This window comes from Physeter macrocephalus, chromosome 8, assembly GCF_002837175.3.
Source record: "Physeter macrocephalus isolate SW-GA chromosome 8, ASM283717v5, whole genome shotgun sequence".
Lineage (NCBI taxonomy): Eukaryota > Metazoa > Chordata > Mammalia > Artiodactyla > Physeteridae > Physeter > Physeter macrocephalus.
In genome coordinates, this window is record NC_041221.1 from 15,919,093 (window position 1) to 15,938,848 (window position 19,756).

The following is a 19,756-nucleotide window of genomic DNA, read 5'->3' on the forward strand; positions in this document are numbered from 1 at the left end:
AAGGTCACTGCCGACGGTCCTCGCGCCCGCTCCGAGCACGGCCGGGGCCCGGGGTCAGGCCCTCTGTGGCCGCCGCCCCCAGGGACCTCTCAGCGGGGTTCAGCCGGGTCCACGCGATGCGGCGGTACACTAAATCCCTTGGTTTTACTTTAACACATACGAGCCTTGGTAAATCCAGCTCTGCCTCCAAGTAACCAGGTGAGCGGCGAAACCCTTCCAGCAGAAGCGTGGGGAGTCACGGGGCGCACAGGGGACCCCCCTGCTCGGGAGGACGAGCGGGCCGGGTGGGGCCTGAAACGTCCCACACTCAGGGGCAAAGACACACAGACACACCCACGCGGTGACACACACGGGGACACAGACACACAGGGACACACACGCAGGGACACACAGACGCACACAGGGACACACAGACACATAGAGAGACACAGATACACATACAGTGACACACACAGACACACACAGGGACACATAGACACACATACAGTGACACACACAGACACACACAGACACACAGTGACACACACAGGGACACACAGACACACAGACACATACAGTGACACACAGGGACACAGAGACACACACAGACACACACGGACGCACACGGTCACACACAGACACACACAGGGACACATACAGTGACACACAGGGACACACAGACACATAGAGACACACACAGACACACACACAGACACACATACAGTGACACACAGACACACACAGGGACACACAGACACATAGAGACACACAGACACAGACACACAGACACACACGCAGTTCCCAGCGCTGACTCTCCAGCACTCTCTACAGTCACGCCGTGGGGTCCCCGCAGCCCCTCCCAGGACAGGCACGGGCCCGAGGACCCTCGTCCTGTGCTCAGAGGCGTCCACCCAGATGCCGTCCCCTGCAGGGCAGGCAGCAACCACACAGCAGGTGTGACTGGTGATGTCACATATAATTATATACATTAATGATAATTAACAAGTGTTGTCAAGTGAAGCCATGAGTGAGTGGCCTGGCCCCAGCGCCAGCTGGGTCTGCAGCCGCCAGCCCCACTCCACACGCAGTGCCCTTCTCCCCAAGAGGCTTCTCCATCCTTCTTCCGTGTCAGCCTGCTCCTAAGTGCTCCACATACAAAGAAGCACACATTTTAAGCTTTGCTTTCTTATGATTTCATGATTGGCTCTGACTTAAAGACTTGGGAGAAGAATTCATGACAGTCACACCTCATAGATGGGCACCAGCGGAGTAGCTCCCACTGTCCCGGCAGTGGACCCTCTGTCAATAGATGTCCAGCCAACCGTCCTCTGGGTAATGACCATGAGCTCTGGAAAAAATACCCACAACAAACACAACACTGAAGAGAGAGTAAACGAAGGCAGACACCAGATGGGCTCTACACTTTGAGGAAGGGACCAGCGCCAGCCGATGTCCTTGTTTTCTTATGGCTTTTTTTCAGAGGGCAGGTCCCAGGTGGGGCCATGCAGAGCAGCTAAAACTCAGATAGAAACCTACAGTCTGACTGGATTGAAAAATCAGAGGCTAGAGATCAGGGCAACCACAGGAGCTGAAAAGAGAGGGGGAAAATCCCAGAAAGGAAAGAGCCTGAGAGGCCAAACCCCAAATTCTGTGCATGAACTCTTGAAATCTCTGGCTGATCCTTGAATTACACACAAGAGAGGCAGGTCCTGAGCTGCCAGCAGAAGCTAAAAATTCAGAGGTTTCAGCTGCTGTCACCACAGGGAGACACATCTGGAGTTTCGGTCCAGTCCTGGCAAAACCACAATGCAGCAACCACACCCACCACAAAAATCAATGCTCTCCAGAGGAACATAACAGAATACAGAGTCTCTACAATGTATCAGTCATAGTGTCCTGGAAACAAACCAAAATTACTAGACGTATGAAGAAACAGGAAAATGGGATCCATAAATCAGTGGAGACCTCAAGATGACCCAGATGTTGGAATTAGCAGACAAGGACTTGAAAACCGCTGTTATAACCATGCTCACGAATGTAAAGGAAAATATGCTTGTAATGAATTAACAATAGTAAATCTCAGCAGTGGAATACAACAGGATTTGGCAATTTTTTTCTAAAAGAGCCAGCTAGTAAATTGTTTAGGCTTGTGGGCTACACATTCTGTTTTTCAGTTACTCAGCTCTGCCACTATAGCACAAAACAGTCATAACATACATAAACAGATGAACACCCCTGTGTTCCAGTAAAAGTTTATTTACAAAAACTGGCAGCCAGCCCATGGGCATAGTCTGCTGGCCCTTGAAATAGAAGACATCTAAAAGAACCAAGTTGGAATTCTAGAACTGAAGAATTCAATAACCAAAATAAAAAAGTCAGTGGATAGGCTTAACAGCAGATAGAGATGACAGTAGAAATGATCCAATCTGAAGAACAAAGAAAAAAGAAAGATAAAAAGTAAACAGAGCCTCGGTGGCCTGTGGGACAATATCAGGAGAAATTGGAGTCCTAGAAGGAGAGGAGAGGGCAATGGAGTAGAAAACAATCTGAAGAAGTAATGACCAAAAATGTCCCCAATTTGATGAAAGGTATCAATTTATAGACTTGAGACCTACTTCAGATTAGACGATTTCTATTGCTCTGTCTTCAAGTGAAGCTGAAGGTCCAGGGCAGGTAAGTTTGGGTGCGGGAAGGGCCTAAAAGCTGCAGGTCAGAGGTGAAGTGGGCGCCTGGACTTCGGGGTGAGCTGGGCGGGGTCTGGGGCCAGGCCCTCGGAAGAGGAGGGCGGAGGGGCTGCTCCGCGGCCTGGGCCCAAGCAGAGCACCACGGCAGAGCCAAGGCACAGATGGTTCACGCTGACGGTGTCAGTTTAATGACACACGGGGCGTGACTGCTGAAGGTAGCTGGTAATCAGGTCACTGAGACCTTACTTCACAAAAGAATTCATTGAACTTGAGCTGTGACAGGCACAGCAGCAAAAACAGCAAAGGCAGGTGGAGGTAAGGTTTCCAAATCAGAATCACACAGATCCCAGCGCCGGCACCACACAAACTCCCTTTCTCTGCGTGAGGTGTAAAAAGGGCCCCAGAATGGCATGTGCTCTCGGTGCCTCTGCTTTTACAGGGTGAGGAAGCTGGAGGCTGGTGGCCCTGGAGGCTAAACAAACCAGAAAAGGCATTCTTCAAAGTTCTAAGATTTAAGAACATAAAGTTAGTTACGTCCCAGGGAGCCCTCGTGGGGGGAGAAAAGTCTTGACCTCAGTGGAGCTGCTGGTTGGCTGGAGGTTTGGAGACTGACTGCAATGATCAAATTCACTGTGAAGTCCACCAGAGCCAGGAGGCAGGATGCTCCACTCTGGCGTGGCTTCGGGGAATCTGGAAACAGATCTCCTGTAGAGGAGCAACGTTACATCTCGCTGACCTTTATACCTTCATGTGAAAAATTTCAGCAAGGCCATTTTCTCTGAGGATGTCTTTTGTGCAGATAAGGTGCGTGGGCAATGTCCCAAGGTGTCATAAACCACGTCTGCCATTCACGTGGCTGCCGGGTCACCGCAGCCCCTGCTATCAGGGCGCTCCCCGCACTGGCCCCGAAGCCAGGACTTTGTCACAGGCCACTGCCCAGACCCAGGGCAGCAGGAAGCGATGGGACTATTGATTCCTGATACGGACACCGTGCTGCAGGGGGCAAAGGGCTCCCAAGGCGGGGAGACCATCAGAGGGCCCTGCACGGGCACCGGGTCTTGAGAAAAGCTGGACCGAGCTATGTAAACTGTCCCTGGGGGCGAACGGCACAGCCAACACCCTCACTGGGACTGCTTTACACCCCCAGGTTCCCATCGTTTGGCCCAAATGCGTGCAGGGGGCCCAGGACCAAGGGCAGAAGCTGCCCCCCACCCCATGCTGGGGCCACCCAGAGGGACGGCACCTGTCAGAGGGGTCAAGAGACAGGCTTTCTGCACATTCGAGGGCTTTCTGTTCCGAGGGACCTGTGTTGGCGGTCACTAGCAAGTTATTATTTTATTCCTTTTAGACTTGGTTTCCTTATCGTAAGATGACAGTCTAGACCTTTCTGGGCTGTCGTAAAGATGAAAATCAGATTCCTGCAAGGAAGGTGGATTAAGTGTTTCCTTCCCAAGCCCGGTGAAAACAAAAGGGCAATGGTGTCGTTCATTTTCTTTATTTTTAGATTTCTGGCCAGGCCAGCGGGAAGGGGGCGTCTGAAGACGCTGGCATCCTGGCCTCCCTGCAGCCCCCGCACTCCCTGCTGGGCACCGTGAGGGCGGCCCCCATATGCGCGGACCCAGCCTGATCAGCCACCCTGGGGGTGCGGCGTGGGACGTCTTGGGCTTGAAAACCCGTGGCCGAGTCACGTAAAGCACAAGCAGAGCAAGTGAGGAAACACTGCAGGGAGAGGCAGGTCCACACTGGGAAAAGGAGCTGCATCCTAGACAAAAGAGTGCATTCAGCGATTTACAAACTCTTGTTTATATGAGAAAATACGGGAGCAGAAACTAAAAACTCGATGGAGGGACCTCCCTGGTGGACCAGTGGTAAAGAATCCGCCTTCCAAGGCAGGGGACGCGAGTTCTATCCCTGGTCGAGGAACTGAGATCCCACATGCCGCGGGGCAAGTAAGCCCGTGAGCCACAACTACCGAGCCTGCGCGCCTCAACTAGAGAGCCCACGTGCTGCCAACTACGGAGCCCACGCACTCTGGAGCCCGCGCGTCACAACTAGAGAGAAGCCTGCGGGCTGCAACAAAGAGCCTGCATGGCGCAACGAAGATCCCGCGAGCCGCAACTCAGACCTGACGCAGCCAAGAAAAAAAAAAAATTAAAAAAACCCAACAAAACTCAACGGAGGTGTTGGAAGATGAAGTTAAAGGCTCTCTCAGAAGACAGAGGAAAAAGACAGAGACACCAATGCAGGAGAGGAAATTCAAGAGTAGAAAGGACGACACAGGTTCTCTCAGAAGGAGCTAGAAGAGGGACAGAGAGAGACACGGACGAAGCAGACACAAACGTCTCCGGATGAAAGGCTTGTGCTTCCAGGGACCAAGCTCAACAGATGAAAAGAGATCTGCCTCAAAGCACGTCATTACTGGGGAGAGGACGGGGGCGGGGGAGAGGGAGGGGAGGGGGAGGGGGTCCCCAGAGGAAGGGGGGGAAGTCACATTTGATGGAGAATGAGTCCACCAAAGCGGGGCCCCCCCAGACAGCAGGCATGGGGTGCCAGGCGGGGTGCCCCGTGGAGGGCAGAGGGCCGGGAGGGCCGGTGCTGTGCTTGGCAGAAGGAAGCTCAGGGGCCTGGCGTCTCGGGACAAAAGCCGCCAACTCGGGGGCGGGAGTGCTGCGCAGCACAGCGGCCTGCAGGGGTGTGGGGCAGGGAGTCATTTCAGTACATAGAAAATGGCACCACCGACCCCAGACAATCATTAACTTTAGGTAAAACGAACGGTTGTGCAGGAAATGGAACAGTGATCTGTGCCATTCCAGGCTACGTTTCGTGTCGTCATAACAGTGTATGGCACTGAAACCTTGGTGGGAACGTCAGAATTCAGGGAGCGAGCACGTGGGTGGGGGCAGGTGCCCCACATCTGGGAAGCTCACATCACAGCTCCTTCCCGCCTCCCCCACCTCATGTCGGGTCCCGGCCAAGATAGCTTGAAACGCCCAACACATGGCAGCAAAGCCGGGAGGCACGGGGCGAGCGCGCTGGCCTTGCTGGGGCCGGGGCCACGGCGCAGATGCTGTGTTCCCAGGTGACACGATCATCTGAGTAGAAAACCCCAAAGGACCAACAGAAAACTCCTGGAACTAGTAAGTGATGATAGCAAGGCTGAAGGATAGAGGTTGTCAATTGCTTCCTATAAACTAGCAATGAATGTAGGGAATCTGAAATTCAATACACATTACCATTTACATCAGCACCAAAAGAACCCACGCTTAGGCATAAATCTAACAAAATATGTGCTGGGCCTGTATGAGGAGAACTTCTAAACTTGGATGAAAGAAACTGAAGAAGGTTTAAATAAATGGAGAGAGAGTCTACATTCATGGAGAAGAAGACTCAATATGGTCAAGATGTCAGTTCCCAACATAATCCACAGATACAATGCAACCCCAATAAAAAAAATCCCAGCAAGTTAGTTTAAATGAATATCAAGAAATTGATTCTCAAATTTACATGGAGAGGAGGTAAAAGACCCAGAACAGCCAAGGCAACACTGAAGGAGAAGGACCGAGTTGGAGGACGGACACCACCCGACTCCAGGACTTACTGTGAAGCTATAGTAACCGAGACAGTGCGGTGTCGGGGACAGAAGAGACATATAGGTCAACAGACAGAACATAGCCCAGAAACAGACCCTATAAATGTGGTCACTGATCTTTGACAAAGGAGCAAAGACAACGCAACGGAGCAGAGACAGTCTCTTTGACAAATGGTGCTGGAACAACTGACGTCCTCACAGAAGATGAATCGAGACCTCACACCCTTCACAAAAATCAACTCAAAATGGATCAGGGACCTGAAAAACTATGAAACTCCCAGAGGATAAAACAGGAGAAATCTAGATGACCTCAGGTTTGGAGATGAGTTTTTAGACACAGCACCAGAAGTATGATCTATGAAAGAAAGAATTGATAAGTTGGGGTTCCTTAAAATTAATGAAGTGTCTGTGAAAGCTAAGAGAATGAAAAAAGTCATAGACAGGCATAAAATATTTGCAAAACACACATCTGATAAAGGATTTGTATCCAAAATATACAAACAACTCTTAAAACTCAATCAGAAAACAAACAACCCAACGGAAAAATGGGCCCCAAATCTAAACAGATACCTCACTAAAGAAGAAGTGCAGATGGAAGTTAGGACACGAAGAGACACTCACACCGTGCGCTGTTGGAAACACAAATGGAAACAGCACCACTGCTCATCCTCCAGAATCATTAAGTCCAGGCACTGACCACACGAGTTGCTGGTGAGGACGTGGAGCTCCAGGAACCCCAGTGGGAATGCAGAAGGGCGTCGCTGCTCTGGAGGACAGTCTAATAGTTTCTGACAAACTCAACACACTCTTAGCATGTGATCCAGCAATCATGCTCCTTGGTATGTACACAATTGAGTTAAAACCTTATGTCCACACAAAACCCTGCACACAGATGATTATAGCAACTGCATTCATCATTGTCAAAACTTGGAAGCAGCTAAGGTGTCCTTCAGCAGGTAAATGGATAAACTGTGGTCCATCCAGACAGTGGAATATTCTGCACTAAAAAGAAGTGAGCCATCAAGCCATGAAAAGACGTGCAGGAACTTCAGATGCGTGTGACTAAGTGAAGGAAGCCGATCTGAAAGGCTGCATCCCGTAGGATTCCAACTCTACGATATTCTGGAAGAGGCAAGACCGTGGAGACAGTAAAAGCATCAGTGGTCGGGACTTCCCTGGCAGTCAGGTGGTTAAGACTCCGTGCTTCCAATGCAAGGGGCACGGGTTTGATCCCTGGCTGGGGAACTAAGATTCCACAATAAATAAATAAATTTAAAAAGTAGATACATGTCATTAGACATTTGTCCGCACTCATAGATTGTATGACACTGATGGAAATTTAACGTAAACCTTGGACTTCAGTTAATAATAACGTATGGATACTGGTTCGTCTATTGTAACCAATGATCCGTGCCAGTGCAAAATGTTGACAATAGGGAAACACTGTGGGGGGGGCGGGTAGGGGAGTACAGGGAACTCTCAGCACTCTGCTCAACGCTCCTGTAAATTTACAACTAAAAATATTCAGTCTACTAATTTTTAAAAGCCAGCATCTCCGCAGCCATGGTGAGTGCCCCTCTGCAGGGTGGGCCTCGCGCTGGGATGTGGCCTCAGGAGGCCAGGCCGGGGACGGAGGTGACACACTGAGTACGAGAGGCCGGGCTGGGAAACACGCCTGCTTGTCACCCAGAGGGAGAACCCGGTGCCGTCCGCCTGCAACTTCCCGCCAGAGTCAACCATCCGTCCTGATTCTACTGCGCCAACACCGCGGGGAGGTTCCCCCAGAATTTTTACAAACAAAAGCCCCACTTTTTACGGCAAAGGGTGTTGTTGCCACCCCCAGGGAGGGGTCCCACGGGCCAGCAGGGTGAGGTCCGGGACCCAGGACGCCGGCCCGGGAGGGGGCCCGCCTGCTGGGGGTGGGCGAGCGTGGGGGGGCGCGGGCGCGGGGGGCGCGAGCAGGGGCGGCCCCATCTTCAGACACCAGCTCGGGCGCCCCGGCGACGACGCCAGGCCGGCGACGTGCCGGCCCCGCGGTCCAGCGCCGCTCAGGCCCGGGCGCGCGGCAGTCTCAGACCTCCGAGTCTGCGGCACGAGGCGCCTCGCCGGGACCGGGAGCTCCGTTCACGCGGGCCTCGGGGCGAGAGGGCCTCCCCGGGGAGAAAGTCCCGCCCGGGGCGCAGCGGCCTCGCGGCCCGGACCGACCAGCGTCCGCTCCTCACCCCTGCGGGCCTCTCCCTGCTCCGAAGGAGGGGCCCCGACGACCACCCGACGCAGGGTCCTCGGAGCCCGGGGGCTCCCCGGGAGGCGAGCCCTGCGACCCGCCCCGTGGGCCCCCGATGGGCGGGCCCGGGCCAGGCTGCGGGGAAGAGGTGCAGACGCGTGCGCGGCTGCGGAGCGGAGGACCTTGCTCCCGGACAGCGGCCGATTTGTCTCGTTTAACTTTAACTTCCCACGGTCAGGCCGTGGGGCCTGCGTGGATTAGGCTGAGAGCGGCGAAGCGCGGCCCCGGCGCTCCTGCAGGCGGGGGGTGGGCGCGGGTGCGGTGGTCCCACGCGCTCCGGGCGGCCTGTCCTCAGAGGCGGCCACCGCGGGCACGGGGTCGGGGCCAGGCCCCCTCTGAGGACAGGCCGTCCGGGCAGCCGGCCTCCTTCCCGCTCCTCTCCTGGCCGCCTCGGGCCCCCTCCCCCGACGTCCCTGGCCACGGGCCAGGAGCACGGCTCAGGACGGCAAGGACTGCAGCCTGCGGCTCGGGAGGGCGCTCGCTCCATCTGCCTTCCGCACGGGTTCAGCTCATTAACACTGAAAGGAATCTCCAGATCGTGAGAAAACCAGGATTGTAAATGGAAAGCCCGCCGGAGCTGCTGCTCGCGTGCCAGTTCCCTGGGTGCCCTTGAGGGCCAGGTGGGGGTCTGTGGGGGCTGCAGAGACAAATTCCCCTGGTCTCTGCGCCCGGTACCAGCTGGAAGAGGCCGGGGGACGGGCGTGTTGGGAAGAGGGTCCCAGAGCACTGGGCCCGGGGGGCAGTCGGGTTGCACTGAGAACAGCTAAGTCCCCCGGCCCTGGAGGCTGCAGTCTCCCCTGGTCTGGCGAAAGGAGCCTGTCCTTGCCCATGGGCGGCCGGCCCCGCGTGCCCACCCTGCATCTGCCAGTGCCTCCCTGGGGTGCCCCGGCGGAAGGCAGAGGGGATGCCGGGCCAGGATGTGCTCCCCTCAGACCCCCGGGGCAGGCTGTGCGCAGGGCTTGGGGCTGAGGGTGCCCTTGCCATCGGAACGTTCTTGGTTCGAGCAAGTTAATGAGTAAAGGATTTTGACAACAGACGCCGCGTTCTCCATCCAGGGCCTTCTCAGAAGCTTAAAACTGCCCTCCTTTTGTAGTCTGTCCCCCGGAAGGTAGGCTGTATGGGTTGGGGAGAGTGAGGGGGAGAGGGCTGGACCCTCACAGCCTGCACGTGGGTGTGTGCGCCCAGGCCCCACCTCACACACTCACCCGAGCCCTGCTGTGTTCGCTGATGATATTGCTAAATGGCGGTCACATGATCCCCCTCCCAAATCCTAGCGACACTGTACTGGAGACGCCAGCACCGAAAGGGTCACCTAACAGCCGGGGTTTGAGGTGCACCTGCCTGGGGCCAACACCAGGTCACAGAGAGGTCACTCCTCACTCTCCTGGCCGGCTCCATGCGACACCCTCTCCAGCTGGGAACTCACTGGCTAAAAGCCAGCACCTTGCTGAGTCCACAAAATCATTCCCACCCCAGGACACGTGGGAACTGGGAGGCTGCAGGCAGCAGGTGGGGGGGGGGTGCAGAACTGCCCAGTCCCCTCCTTACCCAGCATTAAAGGTCACTGGCCCCCGCCCTTGCTGGGGCCACGAGGTCCTGGCTCCCACCGTCCACCTCAGGCTCAGTGTCTGTAGTTATTGTGTGACTGTCTTGGCATTTTCGTTTTCATTTAACTATCGTTCGTTGACCTCTTATTAAGGCCGGGTGCTGTGCAGGGTAACTACAGTGTTCACAGAATGTCCACCAGGCACCTTCTAAGCACCTGTTTAAGTCTGTACCTGAGGGAGATGCTGAACCTGGCCGTGTCCCCGCTGAGGAGGCTGAGGTGTCAGAGGGGACAGCAGCTTGCCCACAGCAAGGCCATCACAAGTCCTCTCAGATGCAGTGGCAGACCAGGCAGGTGCCAGGGTTGGGGGGGGGCCCTGGGGAGTCCTCAAATTCTGTGAGGTTGCAGGCAGCCTCAAGGAGCCCAGCCGGGTGGTGCCTGCTCAGGACAGCGACCGTCTGCTTCCGCCTGCTGCCCGCCCTGGAGACCCACAAGCTTGGGCCTGGCCCCTGCCTCACCCCAGCAGCTCTGATTCGAGATGTTGGGGCCGACGACCCCCAGGGGACTGAACCGGACTGAGAACCGGGGGTCTCGCCAGGCTTCCCAGAAGCTGATGAGAGTCTGAGGCCGGCGACACGCCCACCCCAGGCTACAAGGCAGCCGGTCTCCGTCCGGATTGTCAGCTGAAGGAGGAGAATGAAGGTTTTGCTGCCTCAGGATGTGGAAGGGTTGGGTTTAGGCTTAGCAGCCACACGTGGAGGTGCTCTGGCACGTGCTGCTCGGTTACTGAGTTACTGCTGGGGCTGCATGGGGGTGACACTGCCTTCCGGAGAGCCTGGCCTCCGAACTGACCTGTGCAAAGTAGCAGGAGGGAGGCTGGTGCCCTCCCACCCCCGCCCCCAGGCAGTGCTGAGGAGCAAGCCTGTTCCCAGGCTTGCTCTGGGGCCCTGCCCTGGGGGCGCCTGGCGGCTTCTCCAGCAGAAAGGCCTCTGTGACCCCAGGGTGCAGCTCTCGGGGGCCAAGCCTCCTCCCCCACCTGCAGGCTCTTCCCAGCCGTGCCCCCGGGAGCCCGGCTTCTCCTGCCGGAGTGGGGCCCCGGCCTCCTCGGCCCCGTGTGCCCCCGCTGACTCTGCGGGGTGAGGACAACGTGAGCACGACCAGAGCCGCAGGCCTGTCTCACCCACTCCTCGCAGACCCTGCTAGGGAGGGTGTGGCCCAGAGGCACATGAGGGGGCCTCAGGTCCCCAGCATCCACGGCCACTTGGGGACTAGGTCTTAGTGCCACAGGTGAAACCCTCAACCCACGGGCGCCGGCACACACATGCAGGCGCGAGGGCCTCCCGGGCGGCCCTGCCTCGATGGGTCCACACCGAGCAGCTGGCAGGGATGCACCGCACAAGCACCCAGCACGTGAGGGCCACGTTCCAAGCAAAGCAGGCTGGGAGGCTGCAGGCCCGTGTTCTCTGTGCCCCAACGTCTAGGGCCCGCTAAACCTGAGCAGAAACAGAGCCCCCTGAGCTGGCGGTTTCCACCCTCTGTGTGGTTCCAAGAGCTGTGAGAAGCAGCCGTTCCCAGCTTTCACGTTCGGCCTTTCCCAGCTGAGAACTCAAAACCAGTTGGACTTTGGCAAGAGAGCTCCGCAGGTGGTGAACTCATCGGAGGCTTCCTGATATACCCAGGAGGAAACGGAGCCTGGCCCTCCCCCTCCAGCCCGCGGCCTCCTCCGCGAGCACCGGGTGGGCCCTAGAGGACCCTGGTCTGCCCCTGGCCCTGGAGGCTGGAGGTCCAGGCTCCCAGCCCCTCTTGCTCTGCCGGCCCCTCCCTTTGCGGCCCATCTCGACTGCCCCCCAGAGGGGAAGCCCGCACCCTGGCCACCACCTGAGCCCTCAGCCTGGACTCTGAACCCCGGTGTCCAGCAAACCCTGGGGCCTCTCCATTCATTCTAGCACCGATGAGTGAACGCTCAGCTCACAGGTGTGGACCTGAGATGCAGCCAGCTCCAAGGAAAGACCCCACGACCTCAAGGTGCCGCCCGGGGCCTTGCAGTGGGACCTCAGGCCTGGCCCTACAGGCGGGTCAGGCCTGGCAGAGCCGGGGTCCCGGCAGAGGCGGGCAGCACCAGGCCCCACCCCGTCCTGGGACGCTGGAGGCGCAGGGGCCGGTGCAGCCCTGCCTGGCTGGGCCCTCAGCGCGCAGACACCTCGTTCAGAGTCTCCGGAAGGCAGACCTGGGTCTCCCTTCCGATCCTCGGGCAGGTACGCGCCATTTTTCCCGCTTGTCTGTTCTGAACACGCTTATGGGAAGAATCTTACAAAATCAGAGGGATTTTGCAAACCTTACACACCGCCACGGGGCAGCTCAGCTCAGGGGGTGACGGGTCACCCACCCTCATCTCTCGCTTGGGCTCCTGTCCCTCCCGGAGGGGTCAAGGGTGCTCGGCCCAGAAGCCTCCGAGGCCCCACGTCGCTGGGACGCGTGTGGCTGGTGGACCCGCTGGGCCCTCACCTGCCACCCCTCTCCTGGGTGGCCTCCTCAGCTGCCCCGGAGACATGCCCCCACACGGCCACCTCAGGGCCTCTGCAGGGCCGTCTGGAGCCTGGCAATGGCCCCCAACCCTCAGAGCTCACCCCTCCCACCTGTGCTATTCCTCCTTTCCCTGTTCCGCCAGCGGCTGAACTCGCCTGCTCCGGGGGCGTGACACACCCCGAGGGAGGTCTGGGTCTGTTTCATTGGAAGCCGTGTCCTCGTGGCCTGCAGCAGTGCCAGGCGCGTGGCAGCAGTAATGTTTGCAAGATGAATGTTAAACTAGCGCTCAGAGCTGTGGCTGCTGAAATTCAAGCATTTTGGCTGCACTGATAGAATAAATCAAACGTTCGAGCCCAGATGTCCTACTGTGCCGGGGACACTGCGCGGCTGGGGCCCGCGTCCAGGCCCCGCCCAGAGGGCGCGCGGGCTCCTGTCTGCGGCCTGCGAGTGAGGACCCGCGGACCTGTTCTGCCCTGTCTTTGCTCCAGAAGGCAGGACTGGGCGTGAACTGACCGAATCAGCTCGTCAGGGAGCTGCTTCAGGCCAGGCATCGCGCGGGCGAGCTCTCCCCACCTCAGACCTACAGCCCATGGTGCTCCAAGCTGATGCGGCCTTGCCCTCGGCCTGGGGCGGTCACCGGGTATGCTTGTGTGGCAATTCCGCTGGAGAACTGGCTGAGGAGCTTAGCATCTCGAGGGTCTGGACGAAGCTCACACCGTCGTGGAGCGTTCATTCCTTCACCCACTCACGCGCCTGTCCAGCCACCCGTCCAGCGGCGCGTCTGGCCGAGCACACACGTCTGCACACACACCTGCGGGAGCGCTGCTGGGGCAGGCCGGCCTCCAGGCGCTGGGGACACGCAGGAACGAACAGACGCAGCCCCCGCCTCTGCAGAGCTGACCTGGCTGAACCCAGACCCCAGTGTTGAGGGGGTGACCTCAAGACCCCAGAGGGCTGGAGGGTTCTGAGCTCAGAAGAGGAGCGGGGAGAGATGCTGGTGGATGGGGCTCCTAGCCTGGCCGCAGGAGGACCGGGGGTAGCGCTGGGCTGCAGCTAGAGCCCAGGGAAGCCGGCAGGGCCACAGCCTCGCAGCCACGGGGACTTGCCGCGCCCGTGCCCGGCGCTCCTTGGGCCTCTGCCACCCCCCCAGCCCATGCCCCCCACTAACAGTGTGCCTCCGCCATCCCCACCCGGCCCACAGGCCCCTGGAGCTCAACTCCCCCAGTCTGATGGGCTCTGTGGGCAGGGCTGGGTGGGGAGGGCCTCTGCAGGCACCTGGGTTCCGCCAGCACCCCTCTTCCCGTGCCCTGGGCAGACAGAGGAGACAGACTTCACAGGATGAAGAAGGGATGGAGAAGGGGCAGGAGACACTGAGCAAGGTCAGGAAGGAGGGCGGGGGCTGGCTGGGAGCAAAGGTGCAGGCGTGGGGTGGCTGGGAGCAAAGGTGCAGGCGTGGGGTGGGCGGAAAGCCACCCCAGTGAAGCAGACCTCACGCCAGGAAAGCACCCAGGCGCCTCCAAGGTTTCCTGGTGCAGGGGACGGGGCCCCGGCTGTGCCCACCTCAGCCCAGGGAGGTCACCACCCACTCTGGGCTCCAGCGCAGAGAGGGCTGGAGGAGTCCCTTCTCAGAGGGAAGGCAGGAGGACTGGAGGGAGCCCAGGACCACCGGCCCTGACCCGGTCCACTGCTCACTGAGCCCCCTGCCCGGGTCCACTGCTCACTGAGCCCCCTGCCCGGGTCCACTGCTCACTGAGCCCCCTGCCCGACTCTGCCCCGCGCTCCTGGTAAAACCTGCTGTCCAAAGGGACTCAGACGCTGGGAAGAAAGAAACGTGAGGCCGACCAGGCACTGGGCTGGGAGAGCCCAGCGGCAGGTGTCAGGGACCTCTGGGGCCTGCGGTCTGCGGAACACGACTGTGACTCTCTTGGACCCTCTCGCGGGGTCGGCTGGACGGAAAACCCCCTGCAGGGTTCCTTCTGCCAAGCAGGCAGGACTGGGGCTGTCAGCACCCCCCAACCTTTGCCCTTCTTCCTCAGGACACTCCAGAGAGACACCTCAGCTCCAGATGCAGTGGATTGTTTTACAGCCCGTGGCCAATTCTCCCACGGGCAGTTCCCGACAAATGAGACTTTACACTTTCAGCACAGAATGTCCCTCCCATAGAGACTCTTGGGAGAGGCCTTGGTTCCAAGACCTTGGATGACGGGCCTTGACTCCATCTGTCCTGCCAGGCTTGGGGTCCACTAGGGCCCACTGATTCGTCTACTCCTGGGACGATGGGGTCCACTGAGGACTCCGGCTACTCACCCTGCCTTTTAGGTCATCCTTGTTCTCCAGATCCTCTCCTGCATTCCTTCGAGCGGTGTGAGGGAAATGTGGTGGGAACGGGGCGAAGAGCGCGGTGGAGGGGCCGGGGAGCCCACAGGAAAGAGGAACGGGGTTGGGTGCAGCGATGCGGGTGCTGGTCTTAGGACCAGAGCACACGGAGCGAAAACCACAAGCTTCTGGTGTCAGCCCAAGGAGGTAAATATTGCCCGCCCCGCCCCGACAGCCTGGGAGCACAACCCAGGGCAGACACCCAGCGCCCGAAGGCTGAACTTCAGAGAAATCCACCGACGTGGCAGGCGCTCTGGACAGAAGCCATGGGTGTCCCAGCCCCCAGGGGCTGTGGCCCCCCCAAACCCGGCAAGGGCTGGGGCCGGACCAGAGGAGAAGCCCCAGTGAAAGCGCTTTGCAAGTGACAGGAATCGGGGTCTAGGGGCCTGGAGAGCAGAGTCTGACCCGATAAGGCAGCTGCCGACACGCCGGCAGAACGGAGCGTGAGCCCGAGGCTGAGCTCCAGCTGGAGCACGGGTGGGAAAAGGGACAGTGCGCCTCCAGGAGCCGAGGTGCCGCAGTCCCCGGGGCAGGGCCAGGCGTGCAGGTAGGGTCGCGCGCGTGACCCTCAAGGCCCTGGCTGCTCCCCAGGGTGCCCGGGGGACCGCGTCCGGCTTCTGCTGCTTAGGAAAGACCCCCCGCCCCCCGCCGGCGTCCCTTCCTCCCAGACTGGCTGAAGAGGGAGGGGGTGGCCAAGCACTGCGCAGGAGCGCTGGCAAAACCCCAGGGGCCATGGGGGCGGGCCCGAGGGTCTCAGAGGACCACGGCTGCTGGGCGCCCTGGCCAGCGCCACCCACCCCAGCCGCTGCCTTCTCTGGATCCGGGGGGACCCACGGGCTCCGGGTTCTTCCCGAAGTGCTCCTGCCGGGCTGTGGGGGCAGCCCCCTGCCTCCTTGGGGGTGGCATCTGGGGGGCCGCCCTCAGAGAGAGGGGAGACAGAGAGGGAGAGGAGAGACAGCAGAGACGGCGGCGAGGTCCGCCAGCCCCTCTGGCTCCGCAGCCCAGAAGCCGAGTCACCACTCCCAGCAGCTCCGGCCAGAAGTCAGCCGTGCCCTCGACCCACCGGCTCGGCGCCAGAGCACGACAAACGGCGTCTCCCTCGCGGCCTCCAGGAGCGCCTACCCCGGTCACCCGCCACCTCCAGGCTCTGTCTCCAGAAGCCGCCTGGATCTCCACCCTCAGGTGGGCCCCACCCAGTGCTCCCACGGCTTCGGATCCCGCCCGGCGGCCGAAGTGCGCCCACTGCGCCCACTAGGCACTGGCCCCAGAGGAGGCCACGGGAGATGGGACACGATGAGGGAGAGGGAGTCCAACGTGGTCCAAGGCCCAGGCCGATCGTGGTGTGAGTGGCTGCGGGCTCGAGGCCCGCTGGGGAGCGCACGCCCCACCCGCGGCCCCGGGCTTCCCCCGCCCCCAGGGGCAGACGCCGGCCCGGTGCAGGAGAGCCCTCAGCCTCGGCCCTGCAGGACCAGCTCCCTCCCTGGCTTCATCCCCTTCTGCATTTCTTAAAGATGCAACAGCAGGCAGGGACCCGGCCAGGCCCCAATGCATCCACGAATAGGGACCTGGGGTCTCGGGGGTCTGCGGGCTCAGCAGCCACCCCTTCTCCTCATCTCTGTCTGAGGTGCGGGGAGATGTCTATGCAGAGACACCTGGTGGGCTAGAGGCGGGGCTCAGCCCCAGACTGATACTTGGAGGTGCTGGGCTGCGGTGGGGAGGCCTAGGGTGGGGCCCCGAGGTGGATGGTGACGGGGCATCCGGGGGCAACAGGGACAGGACAGGGCAGAAGGGGATGCGCGGACGCCGGAGGGAAGGGCAAAGAGGCGGGCTCACGTGAAGCCCGTGCTGAGCCACTCGGGGAGCCTTGGGGACCTGGGCAGGGTCAGTGCAGTGGGTTCCAGAGGACAGGGGCCTGCCTGGGAGGGGCTGGGCCTGGGGAGGGTCCCAGCTTACTTTCTACGATGGGAGAACGGGGTCCCTCTGCCGTGCAGCCTGTTCACGGGCGAGACCCTCTGCCGTCACAGCAGGAGCCTCCAAATGTAGGACAGCGTGGGCGGCGTCGGGGCCAGGCCTGGCCCAGGGTAGGAGGGCGCTCCCAGGCCAGCTAGGCCGGCCCCATGGGTCTTCTCTCCGGGGTCCTCTTCATGGTCCCTTACAGCCCCCCACCGAGCCTCTACCCAAGCTGGCCCCCCCTTCCCCCTCGGAGGGGGCCAGCAGCCCCAGGGGAGGCGGAGCTACGGAAGTGGCCGCAGGCACACACATCCTGGGCCCGCCCTGCCCTCGAGAGGCGGAGCTGGTGGAAGCAGCCCCCCCCCACCCCCGTAGAAGGTCCCCTCTGGAGGAGCTGAGCGCTCAGGAGACCTCGAGGCAGGCCCTTCCTGGGTGAATAACAGACACTGGACCTCCAGGTGCAGGACCTGGGGCTGGGCTTGCCCAGAAAGGACACGTTCGCCGTACACGACAGGGGGGCTCCAGGTCCCAGGTGGGGACCCCCGGAGTGTCACGGGTCCACCCTGCACATATCCTTACCGTGGTTTCACAGAAGAGAGAAGGGGGCTGAGGAGGAGACCCCCCGCTCTGCCCCAGAAACTGGTCAGCTCCCGGGGGAGCCTCAGGACGGGGAGCTGCTCCTAGAGCCCCAGGGTGAGGCTGGACCTGCCCCGTAAGTGACCAGTAGAAAGTGGCCAGGGTCGGGAACTCCGCTGCGGCAGAGACGTCCAGAGGAGACACAGCACACGGGACCCCATCTCGGTGCCGACATTTCACTCCTGACATCACAACCCCCACAAAAAAGCCAAGCAGTGGAGGGCAGCCAGTGCACAGGGACCGGGCAGGCAGGGCCAAGGAACTAAACAGACACCGGAGGGAAAAGGGGGAGGCAGAGGGGCCGGAGGGCTTTTAAAGAAACAGAACAAAACGGGAGACTTAAAGGGAGGTCGCTGGCACAGCAGGACACGTGGCAGGCAGGGCCAAAGGAGAAACAAGCTGTAACCAGCCGCCAAGGAACACCAGGAACCCCCAAAGCCAGGTCCAAAGTCCTCTGGCCGACTCTCCCCAGGGCCTGCCCCTCCTGGTCCTGCTGAGGAGCTCAGCACCCCCCGGCCCCTCCCCATTCCAAAACCTCTGCTGACCCATCCCTGTTCGGCTGTTCTGTGGTGAGGGGGGAGGCCTCAGACCCCCCTCACAGGGTTTCCCCGGCTCCACCTACTAATTACACCTGCCCTCACATCTCCGCCACCTCAAGGAAGACCCTCCCTGGTGTTGATCAACACGTTCAAACTTTGGTCCTCAGAGGCTCTTAAGAAAGCTGACCTTCCTGTCACCTTGCCCGGGAGTTACCTGCAATTCCCACTTTGCTGGCTCAGTGGAGCAAGTCAGGAGAAGAGAAATCTGACAGACCAGGATTTTTAAAAGAGAAACACTGTCAATGGAAAACTTGCTCCTATAAATAGGACTGTACTGGGTTTCATCTTGGTGACACCATTTTTCTTTCTGCACTGGGGACGGAGTGCTCCAGCGCTTGAAGGCAAGGACATCCCTCTCTCCTGCACTAACAGCCCCGACAAGCCCGACGGACAGAAAACCTGGCTGCGGGAGCCCCAGCGCGGAGCGGTCCGCGAGGCCTGCCGGCCTGGATGGGGCAGAGGGGGTCCCGACCGTGGAGACGCGGAGACCCGGGACCCGGGGACTCAGGAGGCTGCGCCCGCCCGGCCGGGACCGGGTAACCCTCGGCCACGAGCACTGCCACTCCGGGCCCGGCCGGGCTCGCAGTCCCCGAGCCTCGCCCTGAGCGACCCAAGGGCCGAATCCCCGGGGCCGGCCGCGGCGCTCCCCGACGGGACCTCCGCGCGACCGACCTTGGACGCGCCCCTTCCACAGGGAAGACCGCGGACCCGGCGGAGCCCGCGAAGAAGGCGGCGCAGGCAGCCGGCTCTGTCCGCCGGGGGCGCAGGAAGGGACCCGCAGACGCAGCGGGTGGGCGGAGGGGAAGTCGCGGAGGGGCCGGGAACCCGCGCCCACGGAGCCCGGGCCGGCTTACCGATCTTGGCCAAGCTGGCCACGAGGATCCAGAGCGCGATGATGTACGGGTCCTGGACGTGGTGCCATTTGAAGGTGACCACCTGGAAGCCCTGGCTCTCCCCGTGCGCGCCGCCAGGCTCCTCCTCGACGCCCTGCGCCCGCGGCAGCGCGCCCAGCGCCAGCAGCACCAGCAGCAGCCCCCAGCCGGGGCCCGGGGCCCCGCGCCCTGACATCGCCGCCACCGCTCAGCGCCCTTCCGGATGGCCAGGTCGCGAGAGCCCTGCTGCGCTCTGCGGGACGTGCCGCGCCGGGGCCGGCGGGACTCGCGCTGGGCGGCGCGGAGCCGAGTGCGCTCTGGGTGAGGGCTGCTGTCCCGGTCCCCGCCCGCCAGGGTGGCCTTTAATCCGGCGCCCCCCTCCCTCCCCGGGGCGGAGCCTTCCCGCCCGCGCCGCGCACACGAGAGCGCAGCCGAGTCGCCTGCTCCCGGCCCGCCCGCTGGCGTGCGGCGCACGCCCGCCAGGCCGCCAGACCTGGCCTCCACCCCCGCGCCCCGGGAGCCTCATCTTGCACCCACGCCGGCCTGCCCCCTCCCCGCCCCGCGCGCTCTGCGGCCCGCCCTCTCTGGCGCCCCGGGCTGGAGGGCGCAGGCCCGGGCGACCGCCTCCCGTGGGGGCGGAGGGCAGCGCCGGGGTCCCTGCGGTCTCAACTGCCGGTGTGGGCGTCGGTGCCTCGGGCGCCCCTTGGCTCCACTC

At 60.7% G+C, this 19,756-nt stretch overlaps 1 protein-coding gene across 3 annotated transcripts in view; it reads right to left on the reverse strand.

The window, feature by feature from the left end:
* Positions 1-19,414, reverse strand: part of SLC9A3 (solute carrier family 9 member A3) — a 37,852-nt gene extending 18,438 nt beyond the window's left edge. For 2 of the 3 annotated variants that reach the window (XM_055086499.1, XM_024124062.2), the window contains exon 1: positions 19,024-19,414. In XM_055086499.1, the coding sequence (XP_054942474.1) occupies positions 19,024-19,237 (214 nt within the window). In that variant the 5' untranslated portion in view covers positions 19,238-19,414. The remainder of the gene's footprint in view (positions 1-19,023) is intronic. The other variant, XM_024124065.2, reaches the window with a different exon arrangement.
* Positions 19,415-19,756: the final 342 nt, after the last annotated feature.